At 49.4% G+C, this 16472-nt stretch overlaps 1 protein-coding gene across 7 annotated transcripts in view; it reads left to right on the top strand.

Annotated features, from left to right (window-relative positions):
• ST3GAL4 (ST3 beta-galactoside alpha-2,3-sialyltransferase 4) overlaps positions 1 to 16472 on the top strand; it is a 95703-nt gene that overhangs the window by 52136 nt on the left and 27095 nt on the right. For 6 of the 7 annotated variants that reach the window (XM_074976746.1, XM_074976749.1, XM_074976747.1 and 3 more), the window contains one exon: positions 6050 to 6125. Coding sequence is in view for 3 of the 7 variants with exons in the window: in XM_074976742.1 (XP_074832843.1) it covers positions 6050 to 6125 (76 nt within the window). In the remaining 4 variants the exon portion in view is untranslated. Of the gene's footprint in view, positions 1 to 6049; positions 6126 to 16225; positions 16327 to 16472 lie in introns of those variants that run through there. The other variant, XM_074976745.1, reaches the window with a different exon arrangement.

The raw sequence follows: 16472 nt of genomic DNA, 5'->3' as shown, positions 1-16472 counted from the left end.
CTGTCCTCCAAAAATGCTATGAATTGCTGTCTGAAAGTCTGTGTTGTGTTTTTCCTTTTTCATTTAATGACGTGTACATAGCAGCTAGAATTGGCTTTGATGGGGGGCTGCAAATGGTTGGAGGGGTTATTGGGGTCCGTGACGATTTGGAGGGTGACTGGAGGTCCACATTAATGAACAAATTGGGAACCACTGCTGTCCAGCATATGCTGCCAGTGCAGTCTGTCTTTCCTGGGTGCGTGCGTGCGTGCAAGCGGGCGAGCGAGAACACTGGTGATTTCTGCCAGCACAGGACAGATTCGTGCTGTTTCTAAGTGCTGGCTCCTTGCAGCTTGCCAAGTCAGCGTGGCTGGTGCTGGGCAGTAGCAATGGGGGCACTGATGAGGTCTGAGCTGGATCTCCGAAGGGAAATCCACTAGGCTAAGCTGATTTCTTTTCTGTGCATCGCGCTGTGCAGGTGCAGCCAGCAGAGAGGCCAGGCCACATTCCACATGCAGCAACTCTTGTACCCTGTCCTGAATTCCCACCAAGGCTGTGCATGTAGCAACTGGAGCAGCATTAACCAGAAGGAGAACGGTGCTTTGGGGCTCTAGTGCCCTCCAGTGGTGTGTCTCAGAATGTGCCAGTGAGTTCTTAGCCAGTGTATGTCATTGCTGGTAACAGCTTTGTGCCTCAGTTTCCCTAAGTGGGCTGCCCAAGGGCACAACATGAGTCTGTGCAGATCGAGGCCTAGGACCCGGAGTTCTGACTCCAGAGCTCTGTTTGACCGTTACACGACTGTGTATGGTGCATGGAGCTCTGGGCTAGTGCACAACAGGCGCAAGCTGCCCTTTGTCAGACGGTAGTTACTCCCGATCCCCCAGCCCAAGGATGGGTTTCAGCTGCTGGGAGACAAGCCCTGCAAGCAGTGGTGGCAGGAAGTGGGCGTGCAGACAGGCTGCAATGGCGGGAGAGCATTAAGTCATCTTCCAGTGCGTAGGGGAGCTAGCTCGGCACCCATGTGAATAGCTTTCCCCCTTTTGGGAGTAATTTGGCACTCAGAGAGCAATCTTTGCTTCAGCTGAGCTGTTAGCGGTCAGCTCTGTGCAGTTATGTACTTGCTAACAGGCCACTGGCAGGACTGAGACCTGCCTGGTGCTGGTGTTGAACAGCTGTCGTATAACGGAATCTTGTAACTTCAGGACTCCAGATGCGTAACCTGCTGGGGGATTGTTTCCCCTGCAGCCCAGTCCAAGAAGTTTTCACAGCTCTGCTCCCAAGGGGAAGGAGGAGGATGGTGGTCTCGTGTGTGCATCCACAGGGAATGTACTGATGGGCTGTATTTATTAATTTCCCACTAGGGTTGTGATTGGAGCCTCACAGAAATCTTATGAGGCTTCCAGAGCAGCTGTAACTCAGCACGCCGGTGGGTCACAATGGGATCTTTCATTGCACCGTGGTCATGAGATATTGCGTAAGAGGACATGCAAGAGAGAGACAGTTTTGAATGCAAAAATTAGCTCCCCTTCGTTTTGTGTGTTCCTCCCAAGGTAAGCAGAGTTCAGCTGGGTCAGTGCTGCAGTGGGATCCTTGAAGAAATGTCTCTAGCCTTCTAGGACGAGCTTGTTGGTGCATGCTACGTGTTTTTTTGCGTCTGAGGCTGGACTGCATGCCAGGAATCGGTGGCATGGGCATGTGCGTGCTGTTCTGTACTGACAGATTGGTAAAATCAAAGGCTGGAGCTAGATTCTGGGAGACTCGAAGGAACAGCTAATGCAGTGTACCAAATCTCCTCAGGGCAGTTACGTGTGCCATTGTGGTGGGGAATAAAAGGCTTTACCTCTTTGACTATGTTGGCTTCACGGCGGTGTAATGCACATCTGTGATTCCTGCCGAGAAAGCCGTTCGGCGGCATGATGATGTGTCCTTCCCCACCGACTGTGAGACAGCATTCTTCACTGCCCAGTGAAACGCAGATGTGCCCAGGAGGGCCCTGTCAACTGGCTGGCTGCTCGTAGCTGCGACCTACAGCAATTTAGAGGGGCATGGCTTCTTGGGCAGGGCTGCAGCTGAGGAGGGCTTGGGTTCTATTCCTGTGCTGGCTGTGAATGGCTGTCACCTTGGCCGCGTTGCTGCTTGTTTGTCTCTAATGTGCAGTCATGCTTGTGCCTCAGGGGCTGTGAGATCTGAGGACGAAAATGTGATTGCAGGTTGCACCTCTCTCGTCCGGCAACATCTGTAATTCGGCATGATTTCAGTGAGCTGGACGTCCGCTCATCGTTGGTGTGGCCAACTTTCCCACAGTCCCATAAAGTTTATTTCCAGCTACCAGCCCTGGCTCTGTGTTCTGTGCTGCTATTTAGCTGTAATTTACCCCTAAATGTAATTTACCCCTAAATTTACCCAAAAGAGCCCAGTAAGCGGTGGAAGTGTTGGTAATCGTACTAGACAATATTGACCTCCTGTGGTTCGGCAAATTCTCTTGTTCGGCGCCAATCAAGTTCTGAGGGTGCCGGATGAGGGAGCTTCAGCCTGTAGTACTGATTCGACCTCATCTTCCTTGTCCTTCACACTTTGCAGCAGCGGAGGGGTCTGGAGTCCTGTCACGTAGCCTACTGCCTCCAGTGTTAGAGAATCCCAGGGCTATGGGGATGAGGCCACAGACTGCATTTTCCTCCCTGGTGCGTGCAGGCTGGCTGTCTTTCTTTGTGCATGACCAGGTTAAGGGCCTCCTTGCCTTTAGCAGATGCTCCTGCGTCAGGGGCTGGATAGAGAAAGTGCGTCTTGTTCCTGGAGTGATGGGCTACAATGCATGCATGCTGCAGCTGAAGGGAACTAGTGTCTGGGCTAACCTGTGATCAGAGTTTATGGAGCAGCATCCAGACGTGAGGGCTTGAATCCTGCTGAGTTCTTTTGCATGGATAAAAAGCAGAGCCCAGTTGGAGTGGAGCTCTCCTCCTCTGCCTGGTTACGGCACCCTGACGCTGTACAAATAACAAGCCGTCCTGGGGCACCTTAGAGACTAGCCAATGTATTATTAGGTCATGAGCTTGTGTGGGTAAAACCCACTTCCTCGGATAAAGAAAAGACAGAATGGAAAAAACCAGGGTTAAAAACCAGGGAAGTGTCTCGTCGCTGCATATGCTGTTAGGTAACGTCACCCATCCTGCACCGAGGACTTGAGCCAAACCTGCCCTGGGCTGCTCTGAGGAAACCGCTGGCATCTGTTTCCTCTGGTTCATCTTTGTCTGCGTGAAGCTGTGGCTGGGTGGGGGGAACGTGTGCCATTCGCTGAAGAGTGTGGAGAGGGGGCCAGCTGAGCGTGCTTTGCACACTTAGTTTGTCTAGAATCCTTGCAGACAGTGCTCTGTCGATAGGCACCTTGTGTGCATTGCACCTCTGAGGTGTTTGCTGTTGAGGCCTGGATGAATGCAAGTTTCCCTGGAGGGCTCACGGATGATCTCACCTCTCTGGTCACCTCCTTATTACAGGTATCTTATTTTTTTGGCTGTTTGGTGCTTGTGAGAAATGAAGTGGGTTTCTCTAGCCTAGTGGCTCAAGTCCATGTCCTCCTTCTCCTCCTTTCGCTCCAGTCCTGGCAGGAAGACTGGCAGGCTTGAGTTGTGTGTTCCAAACCCCTCCGGAAGGGGTTCCTCCTGGGCTGGATTGAGCCATGATCTAGCAGGGCCCTGAGGTGAGGGGAAAGCTCTCTGCCTTTCATATCGCCCTCTCTCCATCCGCAAGGCAATTAACCCCCAGTGATGTCACTCTGAAACATTCCAGCAGCACTAAATAAGCTTCTCTGTCAGGTGACATGCTGCTGTGGCTGAGCAGGTGGAGAGGAGCTAAACTGTGTGCTAATGGCTAGCAGACTTGATACTGAAGTCCAAACCTGTGAAGAGCTTCAAAAGGATCTCTCAAAACTAGGTGACTGGGTGACTAGATGGCAGATGAATTTTCATGTTGATAAATACAAAGTAATGCACATTGGAAGACATAATTCAAACTCTCTATATGTAAAATGATGGGGACTAAGTTAGCGCTTGCTGCTCCAGAGCGAGATCTTGGAGTCGTGGGTAGTTCTCTGAAAACATCCACTCAGTGTGCAGAAGCAGTCAAAAAAGCAAACAGAGTGTTGGGAATCATTCAGAAAGGGATAGACACTAACAGAGAGAATATCTTATTGCCTCCCGATAAATGGAGGGTGACAAATATCAGAGGGGTCGCCGCGTTAGTCTGTATCTGCAGAAACAGCAAGAAGTCCTGTGGCACCGTACAGACTAACAGATTTTTTGGCACAGAAGCTTTTGTGGGCAAAGAGCCATAAATCCAGGATGTGCTCACGTGTTGAATACTGTGTGCGAATGTGGTTGTCTCATCTCAAAATGAGGGGAGATTAATACGATTGGACTTTCCACCTTGGAAAAGAGGAGACTAAGGAGGAATATGATTAAGGTCTATGGGATCATGAGGGGTGAGGAGAAAGTGAGTAAAGAGCTATTTACTCCTTCCCAGAACACAAGAACTCTCAGTAACCAAATGAAATGAATGGGCAGCAGGTTGAAAACAAAGGAAAAGAAGTATCTCTTCACGTAGTGCACAGTCCACCTGTGGAACTCCATGCCAGAGGAGGTTATGAAAGCCAAGGGTATAACAGGGATAAAAAAAGAGCTAAATAGATTGGAGGAGGTTAGGTCCATCAGTGGCTATTAGCCAGGATGGGTAGGAATGGTGTCCTTAGCCTCTGTTTGTCACAGGCTGGGAATGCACAACAGGGAATGAATTTGTTGTGTTCTTTCTCTCTGAGACATCTGGCATAGGACGCTGGGCTACATGGACCTTTGGTCTGACCCAGTCTGGCCATTCTTATGGGCAGGGGGCCCAGTTAACAAGATCATGCTTTCTTTGACCTGCTAAACAATGGGGCAGGTGATGGTGACATGAGAGCTCTTATTCTGATTGTGACCATAGCAAAGGTGCTGGACTGTTGAATATGGGCAGCTTGCTGAGCAACTAGAGGAGTGCTGCCTGGTAGGGTGCCTAAATGGCCGGTTACTAAGGGCTGTTGGTTTGCGAGGAAGTGCTTTGCTGCCAGAATTTGATATTGGGACAGGATTCACCATTCTTGTCTAGTGCCTTTGAAGGCTGTCTCTCTCTCGCCCTGTGTTTGTGGCCCTCTTCGAGGTCAGAGCACAGCACAGCAGTCGCCTGGCTTGTTGGTGTTAGAATGGAAGCTGTCAGGAGGCACAGCAGGAGGGGTGGCTATAGCTGTAGCAGATTAATAGATGCAAATGTCCTCTTGAGAAGACTTGGCTAAACCAGGGGTGCACAAAGCGGGGGGTGGGCCAGCTCGGGGGAGGGTGAAATTTCGATTGGCTGCCAGGTCTCGGGCTCGTCCGGCTCATGAAGAAGGTTGAGCTGTGTTGCTGTTTTTATGTCAGTGTAGTCACGTTTCTACACGGAGTAATAACGGCTTTATGTTCTACAGACTTATTTTCTTACGTGTGCCAGAGGGTTTTTTTTAATGAACATAATCGAAATTTGTCTGTTTGGATTGTGCTAGAGGTTGGGGAGGGGCTGCTAATTGCAGGGATGAAAAGTGGGGCCCAGTGTGAAAAGTTTGCCCACCACTGGGGTTTGCCTGGGCTGGGCTTCTTCTGGGTGTCCTACATCAGCCTGCTGTGCACAGGTGGCTGTGCTGCATCTTGGCAGCAGCACATACGGCTCTGAGTTTGAGTCCCCTGCTGATCTCAGATAGCTGCTTCTGTGTGTGCTTGGGAGCTGGCACCGGTAGCATCTGCCAGGGTGACGTAACCAGCCCTGCCTGGGGGCTCTGATGGGTTGCCCCTAGTTGCACAATACGAGTTCATGGTAGTGGAAGAGGTGGAGGGGTTGCACCTGCAGAGCAGCCTGTGTGTGGTGAGATGCAGGGGGGATTCATGTCTTATAAGTCCCCTCCCCGGCACTGTGGGGTTAGTGGCCCTGAATACAAGAAGAAGTTAAGTGATGCAGAATTCCCTGTATACCACTGCACTAAGTACGCCGCCTGTCTCTTGTCTTCCTTTCCTAGGGGACGAAGGAGTGGGACTGCAGAGCCCCACCCTGCAGAGCTGCTGCCATCTTGGCTTTGGAATGACAGGACGGATGTAAGTAGCCACCACCCCCAGCTGTTCCTTTTCTTCTTTAGCTTTTCTCCAGAGGAAAGGAGGGTGGAGCGGGGCCGACGTTGCTGTGGGCAGCATGAGAATGAAGCACTGAGTGGCAGGGCAGTAATTCCATAAGGGACCCTGCCCCTTCTTAGCACGATGGGAAGGGCCAGGAGGATTCATGACCCCTGATGGTAGTTCATGAACTGCTTGGGTTGAGAGACCCGGCCCTGGGGACTAGCCAGGAGAGAAGAGTGAGGGGTGATTTGATAGCAGCCTTCAATATCCTGAAGGGGGGCTCTAAAGAGGATGGGGAGAGGCTGTTGTCAGTAGTGAGGGATGGCAGAACAAGGAGCAATGGTCTGAAGTTACAGAGGCGGGGAGGTGCACGTTGGATATTAGGAAAAACTATCCCCCCAGGAGGGAGGTGAAGCGCTGGGATGTGTTACTGAGAGAGGTGGTGGAATCTCCATCCCTGGAGGCTTTAGGTCCTGGCTTGACAAAGCCCTGGCTGGAATGACTTAGTTGGAGCTGATAACATGTGGGACATCTTCATGTCACCCTCCTGTTTGAGAGTCCGTTGATGGCTGATCAGCCAGCCTGATTTCTGGAGCCTCAGGTCTCATCACCGAAGAGGCAAGTGCTGGTAGCTGTTGGAGGGGCGCGGGGCAGTTTTTACTGCTCTTTTCTTCTCTGCCTCTCCTCATCTGCACTGCAGCAGGACCTGTAAAATTGTGCCACACCCCCCGCCTACAGATTACCGCTCTTCCACGGGGAAGAGGGGCTTCCAGAAGGGGCGTTTCCTTCTGGAAGATCCCTGCAGGCTGCATGTCTTTATGTGGACTTTGGAGACCAAAAGAAATTCTTTTTCTTCATGTGCCCATATGCTAATGCGGTGTGGGAAATTTACATCCGCGCCTCATTAGCATGTACCGGACGGCTCGTTACCATGCTGCTTCCAGAAGAAGAGGCACATGTAGGCGCAGCCAATCTGTTTTGGGAGGCACGGATCAGACATCTGAGCCACGTGGCCAGTCCAGTGAAGTTGTTGGTGAATGATAATGGCTTCAATGCTGGTCATGTGTGACTCTTCCTGGATGCTAGTGTTTGTGCGCCTGTCCTCCCAAGAGATACTTAGGATTTCCTGGCTCCCTCCTCCCCACAGTACCAGACCAAGGATCCCACATCTCCACCTACACCCACCAGAGCTGGCAAATTGCAGGAAAACGTCGGACAGTTTCTACCATTTTGCGAGCTTTAAAACTCAACATTTCTAATGCTCTAACATCTGAGCAGTTTCTCTGCATGCTTGGAAATCTGCCTCCTGGGGATGCAGAGTAGCACTAGGGGTACAAATTTTGCATCGTTTGATCAAGGGGTCCCTGAGTTACGGGTGGCTCCCCAAACTTGTTCCCTTCTGTTAAACAGAGTGAGGTATGGCTGAATCACAGACAGATTTCATTGAGCTAGATGCTGTGACCTCTCCCCCACCTGTTAACATAACTAAGGATAGGTCAATCACAGCCCCATGCAAAAAAAGGGGTTTTGTAACAGAGGCCTGTTTGCGAGTGGTGGGGGCTGGCAGTTTGATGTTGATAAGAATGTAATCTGTCTTGGCGGTGGGGAGGTGGCAGTAGGCGTGTGAATGACTCTTGGGCAGGGACCAGTACTAGGAGTCGGAGGAGTGGAGAAATTAGAGGCAGAGTGGAGTCGGGTAGAGACTCGTGGGCTGGGAGATGAGAGGGAATGGATGGGAGTTGGGGGGAGAAAGGTTTGGGGTGCAGGTAAGGGAGACATGGCACCACCCAGCTCTTCCAGTGTACCCTGTACTCTGCTGTTCCTCCAGGGTCCAGCACACCAGCTACACCCCCAGCCGGCTTGCAGTGGCTAGCGCTCGCAGGCACAGAGACACGGTGCTATGAGAATTCCTCTCCGAGGGAACAAGTCCTATCCTTCCCGTCCTCCAGTTCTTTAACCCACCCGAGTGCGCCTTCCCAATCACAGCAGCAGCAGGCGGGGTATGACGGACAATCCCAGCCAGGGTAGCCTCAGGGGAGCAAAGCATTTCAAATTTAAAAATGAAGACCTGCCTACAGCCAATGTTCCCCCTAATCTTTTCCATCTGTGTGTGGAATATTTTTTTCTGTGCACTGAGGCATGTGCAAATGTGCACCACCAGGAGAAAGAAGCCCGAGCTGTGGGGCCTCTGCTGATCAGCTGGGTGGCATCGGATCTCTCCTGAGTGGCCATACAAGCACCCAGCTTACAGGGAACCCTGCCTACGGCCAGGTGGGGCTTGAGAGAGGCTGGGTTCACTTGCCTTTCTATCCGCTGAGAGCAAAGTAGTATCAAACCTGGATTCCCATGAGCTGATTGCAGATTCTGCTGCAAGGAAGTCCAGGAAGGTGGATTTCAGCATGTAAGCAGTGTGACTCTGACCATGATCAGTGAGGTTTTTTTAATTATATGAACTTAATTATAAAAAAGAGCTATGCTACACCAACACTATAATTATACAGCTGGGAGTTATCAATGTTTAACCTGCAGGTGCCCTTGAAGTTCACTGTAACCAGATTTCATGTGTATAAAAGATGCCGCATATATGTGACTTGCCATGAGCACTGCATCCCCACCAGGGATGGCCCTGCTTCAACCCATGATACAGCTGTAGGGGCTGGGGTGGAGAACCCTACAGCTATACGGGCTGGAGGAAGCCTGTAATACAGACCCTCCAGCACTGCAACATGGGACCTACCCCAGCAACTCCCATCAAGGTTTGCACTTGTCACCATTAGGGTATAAGCCAACCCAGTGCAGACAGAACTTTCCTGTGTAGATCAGGTGTTTTGCAGGGGCAGGGCGAGTCAGCCACTGATCCATCTGGCTGCTAGCCGATCTCTAGAGCAGGGGTCAGCAACCTTTCCCCGGTGCAGTGCCGACATTTGACCTTGTGACCTCTGTCCTGTCTGAGTGCCCGTGATACTTTTTTAAAGTCCCTCAGGCTGTGTCTACACTTGCATTCCTCTTTCGAAAGAATACGCAAATGAGGTGCAGACTTACATATCTGGTGCCTCATTTGCGTATTCTTTCGAAAGAAGAAAAGCAGTGTAGATGTGGCTCTTTCAAAAGTAAACCCCATCTCGGGAAGAAGGGTCCTTTCGAAGATGGGGTATACTTTTGAAAGAGCCACGTCTGCACTGCTTTTATTCTTTCAAAAAAAGCTCTTCTGAAAGAAGATATGCAGTGGAGGCACCAGGTATGTAAATCTGTGCCTCATTTGCATTTTTGATTTCCTCGTTTGCATGCTTCTTTTGAAAGAGGAATGCAAGTGTAGACACAGCCTAATAGTCCTTCTTACAACAGCTTCACTCATAAATACATTGGGATGCGGAGGTTTCCCGTTTGGATGGTGGTTGGTGGCATTAGCTGGTCTCTTGTTAATCCTCGGGCGGCGTGGCTTTGAGCAAGCTCCCGGCTGCGTGGGGGAGGAGGGGCGGGAGTGAGCTCCTGCCTTGGGCGACGACGACAATCTGCTTGTGTGCTGCTCTTGGCACCCGTGCTGGGGGTTGCGGACCCCTGCTCTAGTGCAAAGAGACCCCTGATTTGCATGTCTCTAGTGAGAAGGAAGGCAAAAAATTAGCTGCAAAGGCGAGGTCCATTCCAGTTTGTAGTGGGAGGATTATTGTGCCAGAGGCAACCAGTGATTTCAGGAGGTGATGATGAGGCTACAGGACCCAGTAAGCCTTTAGCTAAAGAATTTCTTGTCAGACATAGTAGAGACTGAGGGCTTTCTGAGCACTGTCGTTCTGTTAATGACACACTCCCAGGGCTCTTGCCTGACTTTTCCTTCTCCCTGAGATGTCAGGAAGTCTGCATTATGACTCTGATGCTTTTGCCAGCCCTTTTCTTTGCAGTGGGTGGATTTTAGAGGTGCAAATGTGTTTGTTTCCTGGTGACAGCTGAACAGAAACCTGGCCTATTTTTACACACTCCCGCTGCGTTTAACTGTGCAGGCTGGAGCTCTGCTGGGTGTCTCGGCTCTCTGCAGGCAGGCCAAACTGCATGGATGTGAAATGCACCATGTCTGTGGTGGTGCAGTGGTGGTACCTGACACCTGCTCCTCTACCACAGTGTGGTTGGTTTAAAGGACGTTCTCTCTCTCTCTGTGTTTTGGGGAAGCTTGCCTGGGTTTGACAGTGGGTGTGATGCACCAAGAACTGTGAGCAGTGAGTGGAATTTAATGGCTGTCTGGCCGGAGATTAGCTGAGTACGCCACTGTCTCTTTAAAAGCAAATGAATGTGTGAGCTGTGTATATTGGGCTTGAACAGGAGAGATGTTCTCCATCAAGTGTCCCGGCATTTATCTCTGGTGTGGAACGCTGCTAAGGAATACTGTACAATAACTCTCTCTCTCATATATACACGCGCGCACACACACCACATTTTGGACCTGCTCCTATGTGTGGGAAAGCACGTACTGCTTGGGGTTCACTGGGGTTTATTTTCCCATGTTACCATGGCTAGCCCTGAATCTAGGGTGGCCATATTTCCCAAGCCCAAATGTGGGGCACCCTGTTCGGGGAGTGGCTCCCTGGCTGTGGCCCCACAGAGGATATCCCTGGCTGCCCCACACCTTGGGATGCTGGGAATGGGGCAGCAATGGTGCTGGTGCTCCTCCTGAGCTGTGGGGAGCTGGGAACCACATGGGAGCCACACCCCAACATACTGCTATGGCAGGGCCCCCTGCTGGCTCTCTCTTCAGCCAGCAGCTATGCCTGTGCTGGTCGGGGGAGAGGGGGAAGGAAGGTCAGCTCAGCTCAGCAGGGGGCCTGAATACAGGGCAATTAGCCCCTTTATTCAAATAAATAGGGATGCCTTACTGGCATCTGAAATTCAGGGCTGCCCTGGCTAAAAGAGGGCGGGTGGTCACCCTACCTGAATCCTTCCTCGTGCCCTAGAGCTAAAGCTACTCCTTGGGTCTGCTTGTCCTCTGTCTGCTGGGTGTCCACCTAAGTGCTCATTTCTTGGATGGGGTATCTGGGAGAGAATAGCAGTTCCTGCTAGACCTACTACATTTCCCCCCACGCTGTGGCTCCGTCAGCCAAGGGCGGCTGCAGTGAGTGTTGCGAGGTCTCTTTTGTCAGGAGCTTTTACATTTGTTCTCTGCCATCCCATCCCCAGGCCCTTATGTGTACGCTGGTCCCTGTGCAGAGGATTCTTGTGCAGATGTGTGTAATCGTGCTTTGCTATTGGCCTCTCTCCTCCCCTGCTTATTGATTTTTTTTAAATAGCATGTACAAGCCAGGCGGCCCGGGAGACAAAACAGCACAACCTTTTCGTCTTTCACGTGCTACAGACTCAATCAACCTGGCATGAGCGCAGCAAGCGGGAGCTGTGTTTGCATGAACGGAGTCTCTTGTCCTGTGTGTACTAGTAAAGCTATGCCCTGCTCTGAGTGGTCCTTTTCGGTACTGATGTTTACCTGGCAGCAGGACCCGAGTGGCTCCCAGATTGCACAGGCCTCTTCCTGTCGGGTGTATGCCCTTGTCAGGGCTGATCCCCACTCAGACACTCCGACCCTGACCCTGCGGGTAATCGCACCATCACCAAGTGAAAAAGTCCCCTGTGAAACCCAGGAAGACACACTCAGGTATCTTCCTATGAGGTAACCACAAGCTTCACCCCTCCTTTACGAGAGACTTGGAAACAAAGAGAATAAATCAAGCTATAATCCTGATATCTGACCTTTTGGTCTAGGCAGGCCTTTGCACAGACATTTAAAAAAGTCAGTTATTGACAAAACAAAAGATGAAAAAATACCGAGAAAGTAAATAAGTGTACTTGGTTGCTGGGTATAGTAAAAGCAACTCAAAACATCAAGGTTAGGACACAGAGAATTACTTCTCTGGGATTCAGCTCAGAGGTTAGAGAGTACAGGGGAAAAGTCATCAGCCTGAGAAATTCCACACCAAACTCAAAATAAAAAGAACCTGATAGCGTCTAACCAAACATTTCCTTTCTGCTGACACATCCATGTGCTGAATGTGAGGTGGCCAGGATATTTACCGGATTTATTCATCCTGCTTAAGGTTAAGCATCTTGTCTGTGTGTCTCTGCTCCAGCCCAGAACAAAGGCAAAGACACTGTCTCAGCAGGCAATTGTTTTAATTCAAAAGAATCCCTCTTTGTCCCCATTGGCTCACCTGGCTGTTTCACACAGAGACAATCCCATTTCTCCCCACCCCCCTGGCCTTGGGTTTAACTCTTTACAGGCATTTACAGGACTCCTAGATGGTTCAGATGGTAAGCATTCTTGCTTTCCTTGCATGAGAGTGGAGGGGAATCATACTGTTGGAGATACCGGGCCTCATTTCCATTTGCTCTGTGGCCTTCTGCACTTGAAGCCAGCCTCTCAGATGAATTTGCTGGCCACCTTCGGACTTTCTCCATCTTCCTTCCAGCTCCATCACAGACCCAGGGCACTAACTGGCTATCCACTGGTCTCATCTGCTGAAGGAAAGGAAAGGAATTGTATTGCTTTCCAAGACGGCTGGTATCGAATTCACTTGTTTCTCCACAGATGTGCCATTTCCGGTAGCAGAGCCAGTGTTGCTGTCCTTGAATAACTGGGTCACGTTGGCGTGAAAAGTGGATTTGGCCCTTCAGGGTGAGCTAAGCAGGATGGAGCTTTGTGTCTTTGGACAAGGACTGTGCGTCCCTGTGTCCTGAGGGGAGTTGGAATCAGGTGTAAACTACAACTGCTTTGAATGTTTAGAAGAGCGAATAGTCCTGGCAATGTTCAGCCATGCGTTTGTTTCACATAATCAATTCCCTGAAAATTAGCTGTTTATCTTAAATTGGCTCTTTGATCACACTTGTGCTCTGATTGTTTTTGGCTTGTGCGGTTTCCACTTTGGCAGGCAGAATCTACTCTGGGATCAGGGATCCCTCTAATATTTTCCATTCAGGGGTGGAATAAGTTGCGTTATGTGCACTGAGACATGTAGGGGTATGCCCCACCAATAGAAACACATGCTGCTGCCGGCACTGTGCACTCTGCTAATCAGCTGGGGGGCACCTGACTCTCTCCTGGGTGTCTGTCCAAGCACTCAGCATGCAGGGAACGCTGCCTTTGATTGTGGCATTTCCTGGTTTCTGGAGGAGTCCCCTCTCCTGCTGGGTACATCTTGCTCTTGGGCAGTCTGGCTTATGCTAAGTGTAAGATTCTCCTGTGCCCCATTACTCTGTGTCAGGGCTATTTACTGCTTTGGAGCCTGGGGTGTCACTTCTTGTTTCTGTCTGCAATTGAGAGATTAAACAACAAAACCATTTGATTCTTGTCCCAGAGACAAACTGCTAGGTGTGGTTTTGCTGGAGGAGTGCCATCAGAAAGAACTACTAGGCTGGGCTAATAGGAAACAACATGCTGCGATTAAGGACACACCATTAAATTAGTCTGGCTTGTCTTGGGAAAGCTGGGAGATGTGGGAGGGTGTGGCTGAAAAGCAGAAACCTATTGCAGGGAAATCGCTTTCACCTACACCTGTAGCATTCCGTCTCGTCTGCAGAAAATCCGTTGTTTTGACATTGCAAGATGGTAGCTGACATTTCCCTGCTCCCGGCTGTCTCATTTCGACTGATGGAGACTGACAAAAATTGCAGCAAGAGCAGTGAGAAATGATTGTAATTTCTAGCTGCGTATGTTCCTAGTCCTTCCCACAACCAAGCCTTCGTGTGTCCTTTAGGCAACATCAGTGGGACCTGCAAGCGTCCAGATTACTAAACAGCTGCCTAAAAGTTTATTTACATGGCTCACTTTAGACCTTTGGCGGTTGGAAAGGCTTTGCTTGTGGGGGTGGCTAATATACAAATCCGTAGCTAGGATATATTGGCAGAGAGAGGTGCTGCGTTACACCAGCTGGACTGTGAGGAGCTTGTCAGAATTCAGTTTTTATTTGGTATGATATTGACGGATAATACTGATTTTTATTTTAAGCATCTGTTTTTATCAATTTTAAAAGCAAGTATTTGAGATGTACAAAATTATGTTTTTTAAATATTTTTATTGATTTTTAAACTTTCCCATTTGTGGGGAATTAGGACATATCAGACAATGGAAGGGTCAGGTAATAATTAGTTAATAACGGATGCTGAGGTTCAAAAAGTTAAAGCTTTATAACCATTCACACGCAAACTATTAACATCACCTGTCAAAATTTTAGCTGTAAGTCAATTCTAATAAATTCTCAAGCAGCATCTTTCTTTCCTTCACTTCTCTTTAAATTTCTCTTACAACTGATGGAAATATTGATTCACTTGGGCTTTGTGTGTATGGTGAAATCGTTTGCTGATAAAAAGAAATTCATACCCCCTCCTGCCTACCTATGAAGTTTATCGGCATATTTTTAGGTTGTATGATTATATAACTTTTGATTTTTTGCTATGCCCCTGAAACGAGCAGTAAAGTTTGTATCAGGATGTAGAAAAGCACCAGTGTGTGTTCTGTCTCTGTCATAGCTAAGCAGTATTTAAGAATTAAGTCACATGCTCTCAGGCAGGACTGCAGTGATACAAGGGCACTTACTAGGACTTCACTAGAACATTGGTGGAAAAGGGTACGCTACCCTTTTGTTTAGATTTATTTAACAAGTACCTGACTGAGTTATGTACACCCAGGCATGTACTGGCAGGCACTGCCTATGGAATAACGTGCTGCCGGCTGTGGGTGCTCTGCTAATTGGTGGAGTGGCACTTGGCTCTCTCTTGGGCAGCCTCCCAAGCGCAAAGCTTACAATGAACACTGCTCTAAAGGTCTTTTCCAATTTCTTGCAGTTGGGGAACACTCTGTGGATGCCTCCCACTACCCACTTAATGAAAAATATCAGGGGTGGCTTCCCTGAAGAGCGGCCCTGACACTAAAGTTAACTTGAGAGAATGTCCTAGAGTGAAGGCAATCAACATCTGGGGTATTGTGTCCAGTTCTGGGGCTCCAATATAGGTGGAATGTCAACAAATTGGAGAGGGTCTAGCAGAGGGCAATGGAAATGATGAGGGGGCTGGAGCACCTGACCTACGTGAAGAGGCTGAGGGATTTGGGCATATTTAGCCTGCTGAAGAGAAGAGTGAGGGGCGATTTGATAGCAGCCTTCAACTACCTGAAGAGGGGCTCTAAAGAGGATGGAGAGAGGCTGTTCTCGGTAGTGATGGATGGCAGAACAAGGAGGAATGGTTTCAAGTTGGGGTGGAGGAGGTGTAGGTTGGATATTAGGAAAAACGATTCCCCCGGTGGGTGGTGAAGCACTGGAATGCGTTACCTAGAGAGGAGATGGAATCTCTATCCATAGAGGTTTTTAATTCCTGGCTTGACAAAGTCCTGTCTGGAATGATTCAGTTGGGGTTGGTTTTGCTTTAGGCAGGGGGCTGGACTAGATGACCTCCTGAGGTCTCTTCCAGGCCTAGGAGCCTATGATTATAAGGTTGGCTTGTCTGAAACTTCTGCCTTTCCTTCATGATTACTGTAGACTTTACTTGAATTGTCAGTAACACTCATGGTCAACAGAACTGCAAGATTCCACTGAAATCTGTGAGGCAACACGTGAGTGGGATATTACTTAATGTGAACAAGGGTGGCAGAATCACGCCCTTTATGTGAATGTCTGTGTATGGAGGGGTTGGTCCATCAGAGCTCACTTTCACCTTATTCTGCATAATGGTGAAAGTTAGTGCAAGGTAAGGTGTAGCTTTGGGAGCCCCAGGCCTCTTGGGTAGTCTGGTAACATTTCTGGTTCTGCCACAAACTCATTGTATATGATCTTTTAACACACACCCAACTCCAAGCCCCATCCTCAGTGAAGGTGACCTCATGAAACAAAAGGAGGCAAAGAGAACAGTGGCTGAGCTTCTGTTACATTGTGGATGTATGATTGTCGTGGCTCAGGTAGGAATCCTTCAGTGACAAAGCTCTAAATCCATATTGGAAATTGTTTGCTGAGCATTAGCAACAACATCCATTGTGCACTTAAACTTTGTGCACTCTTGTAGCTCCTCAGATCAAGCCCTAGCAGTTCCTCCTTAGCTCGCTGACCAACCTGGGAGGACAGGACCTTTTGACGCAGCTCATCGGAGGAAGGTCGAGCAGAACTGGGAGTACAGGCAAAAGCTTGAAAGAATCCCCATCAGCTAATGCATGGGAAATGGACAGGTAAGTGAAGGCAGAATTAATTCCTTCCCTTGATTTTTTTACTCATGAAGAACAGCTGGAATTCTAAGCAGATCAGGACTCAGACTAAGATCAGGTTATTCAGCTCCAATGTCAAATCAGTCCTACTGTATGAAGCAGAAACTTGG

The sequence above is a fragment of the Carettochelys insculpta genome, chromosome 25 (genome assembly GCF_033958435.1).
Source record: "Carettochelys insculpta isolate YL-2023 chromosome 25, ASM3395843v1, whole genome shotgun sequence".
NCBI classification, from domain to species: domain Eukaryota; kingdom Metazoa; phylum Chordata; order Testudines; family Carettochelyidae; genus Carettochelys; species Carettochelys insculpta.
Note: the sequence above shows the minus strand (reverse complement) of the source record. Positions and strands in the feature narration are given on the sequence as shown.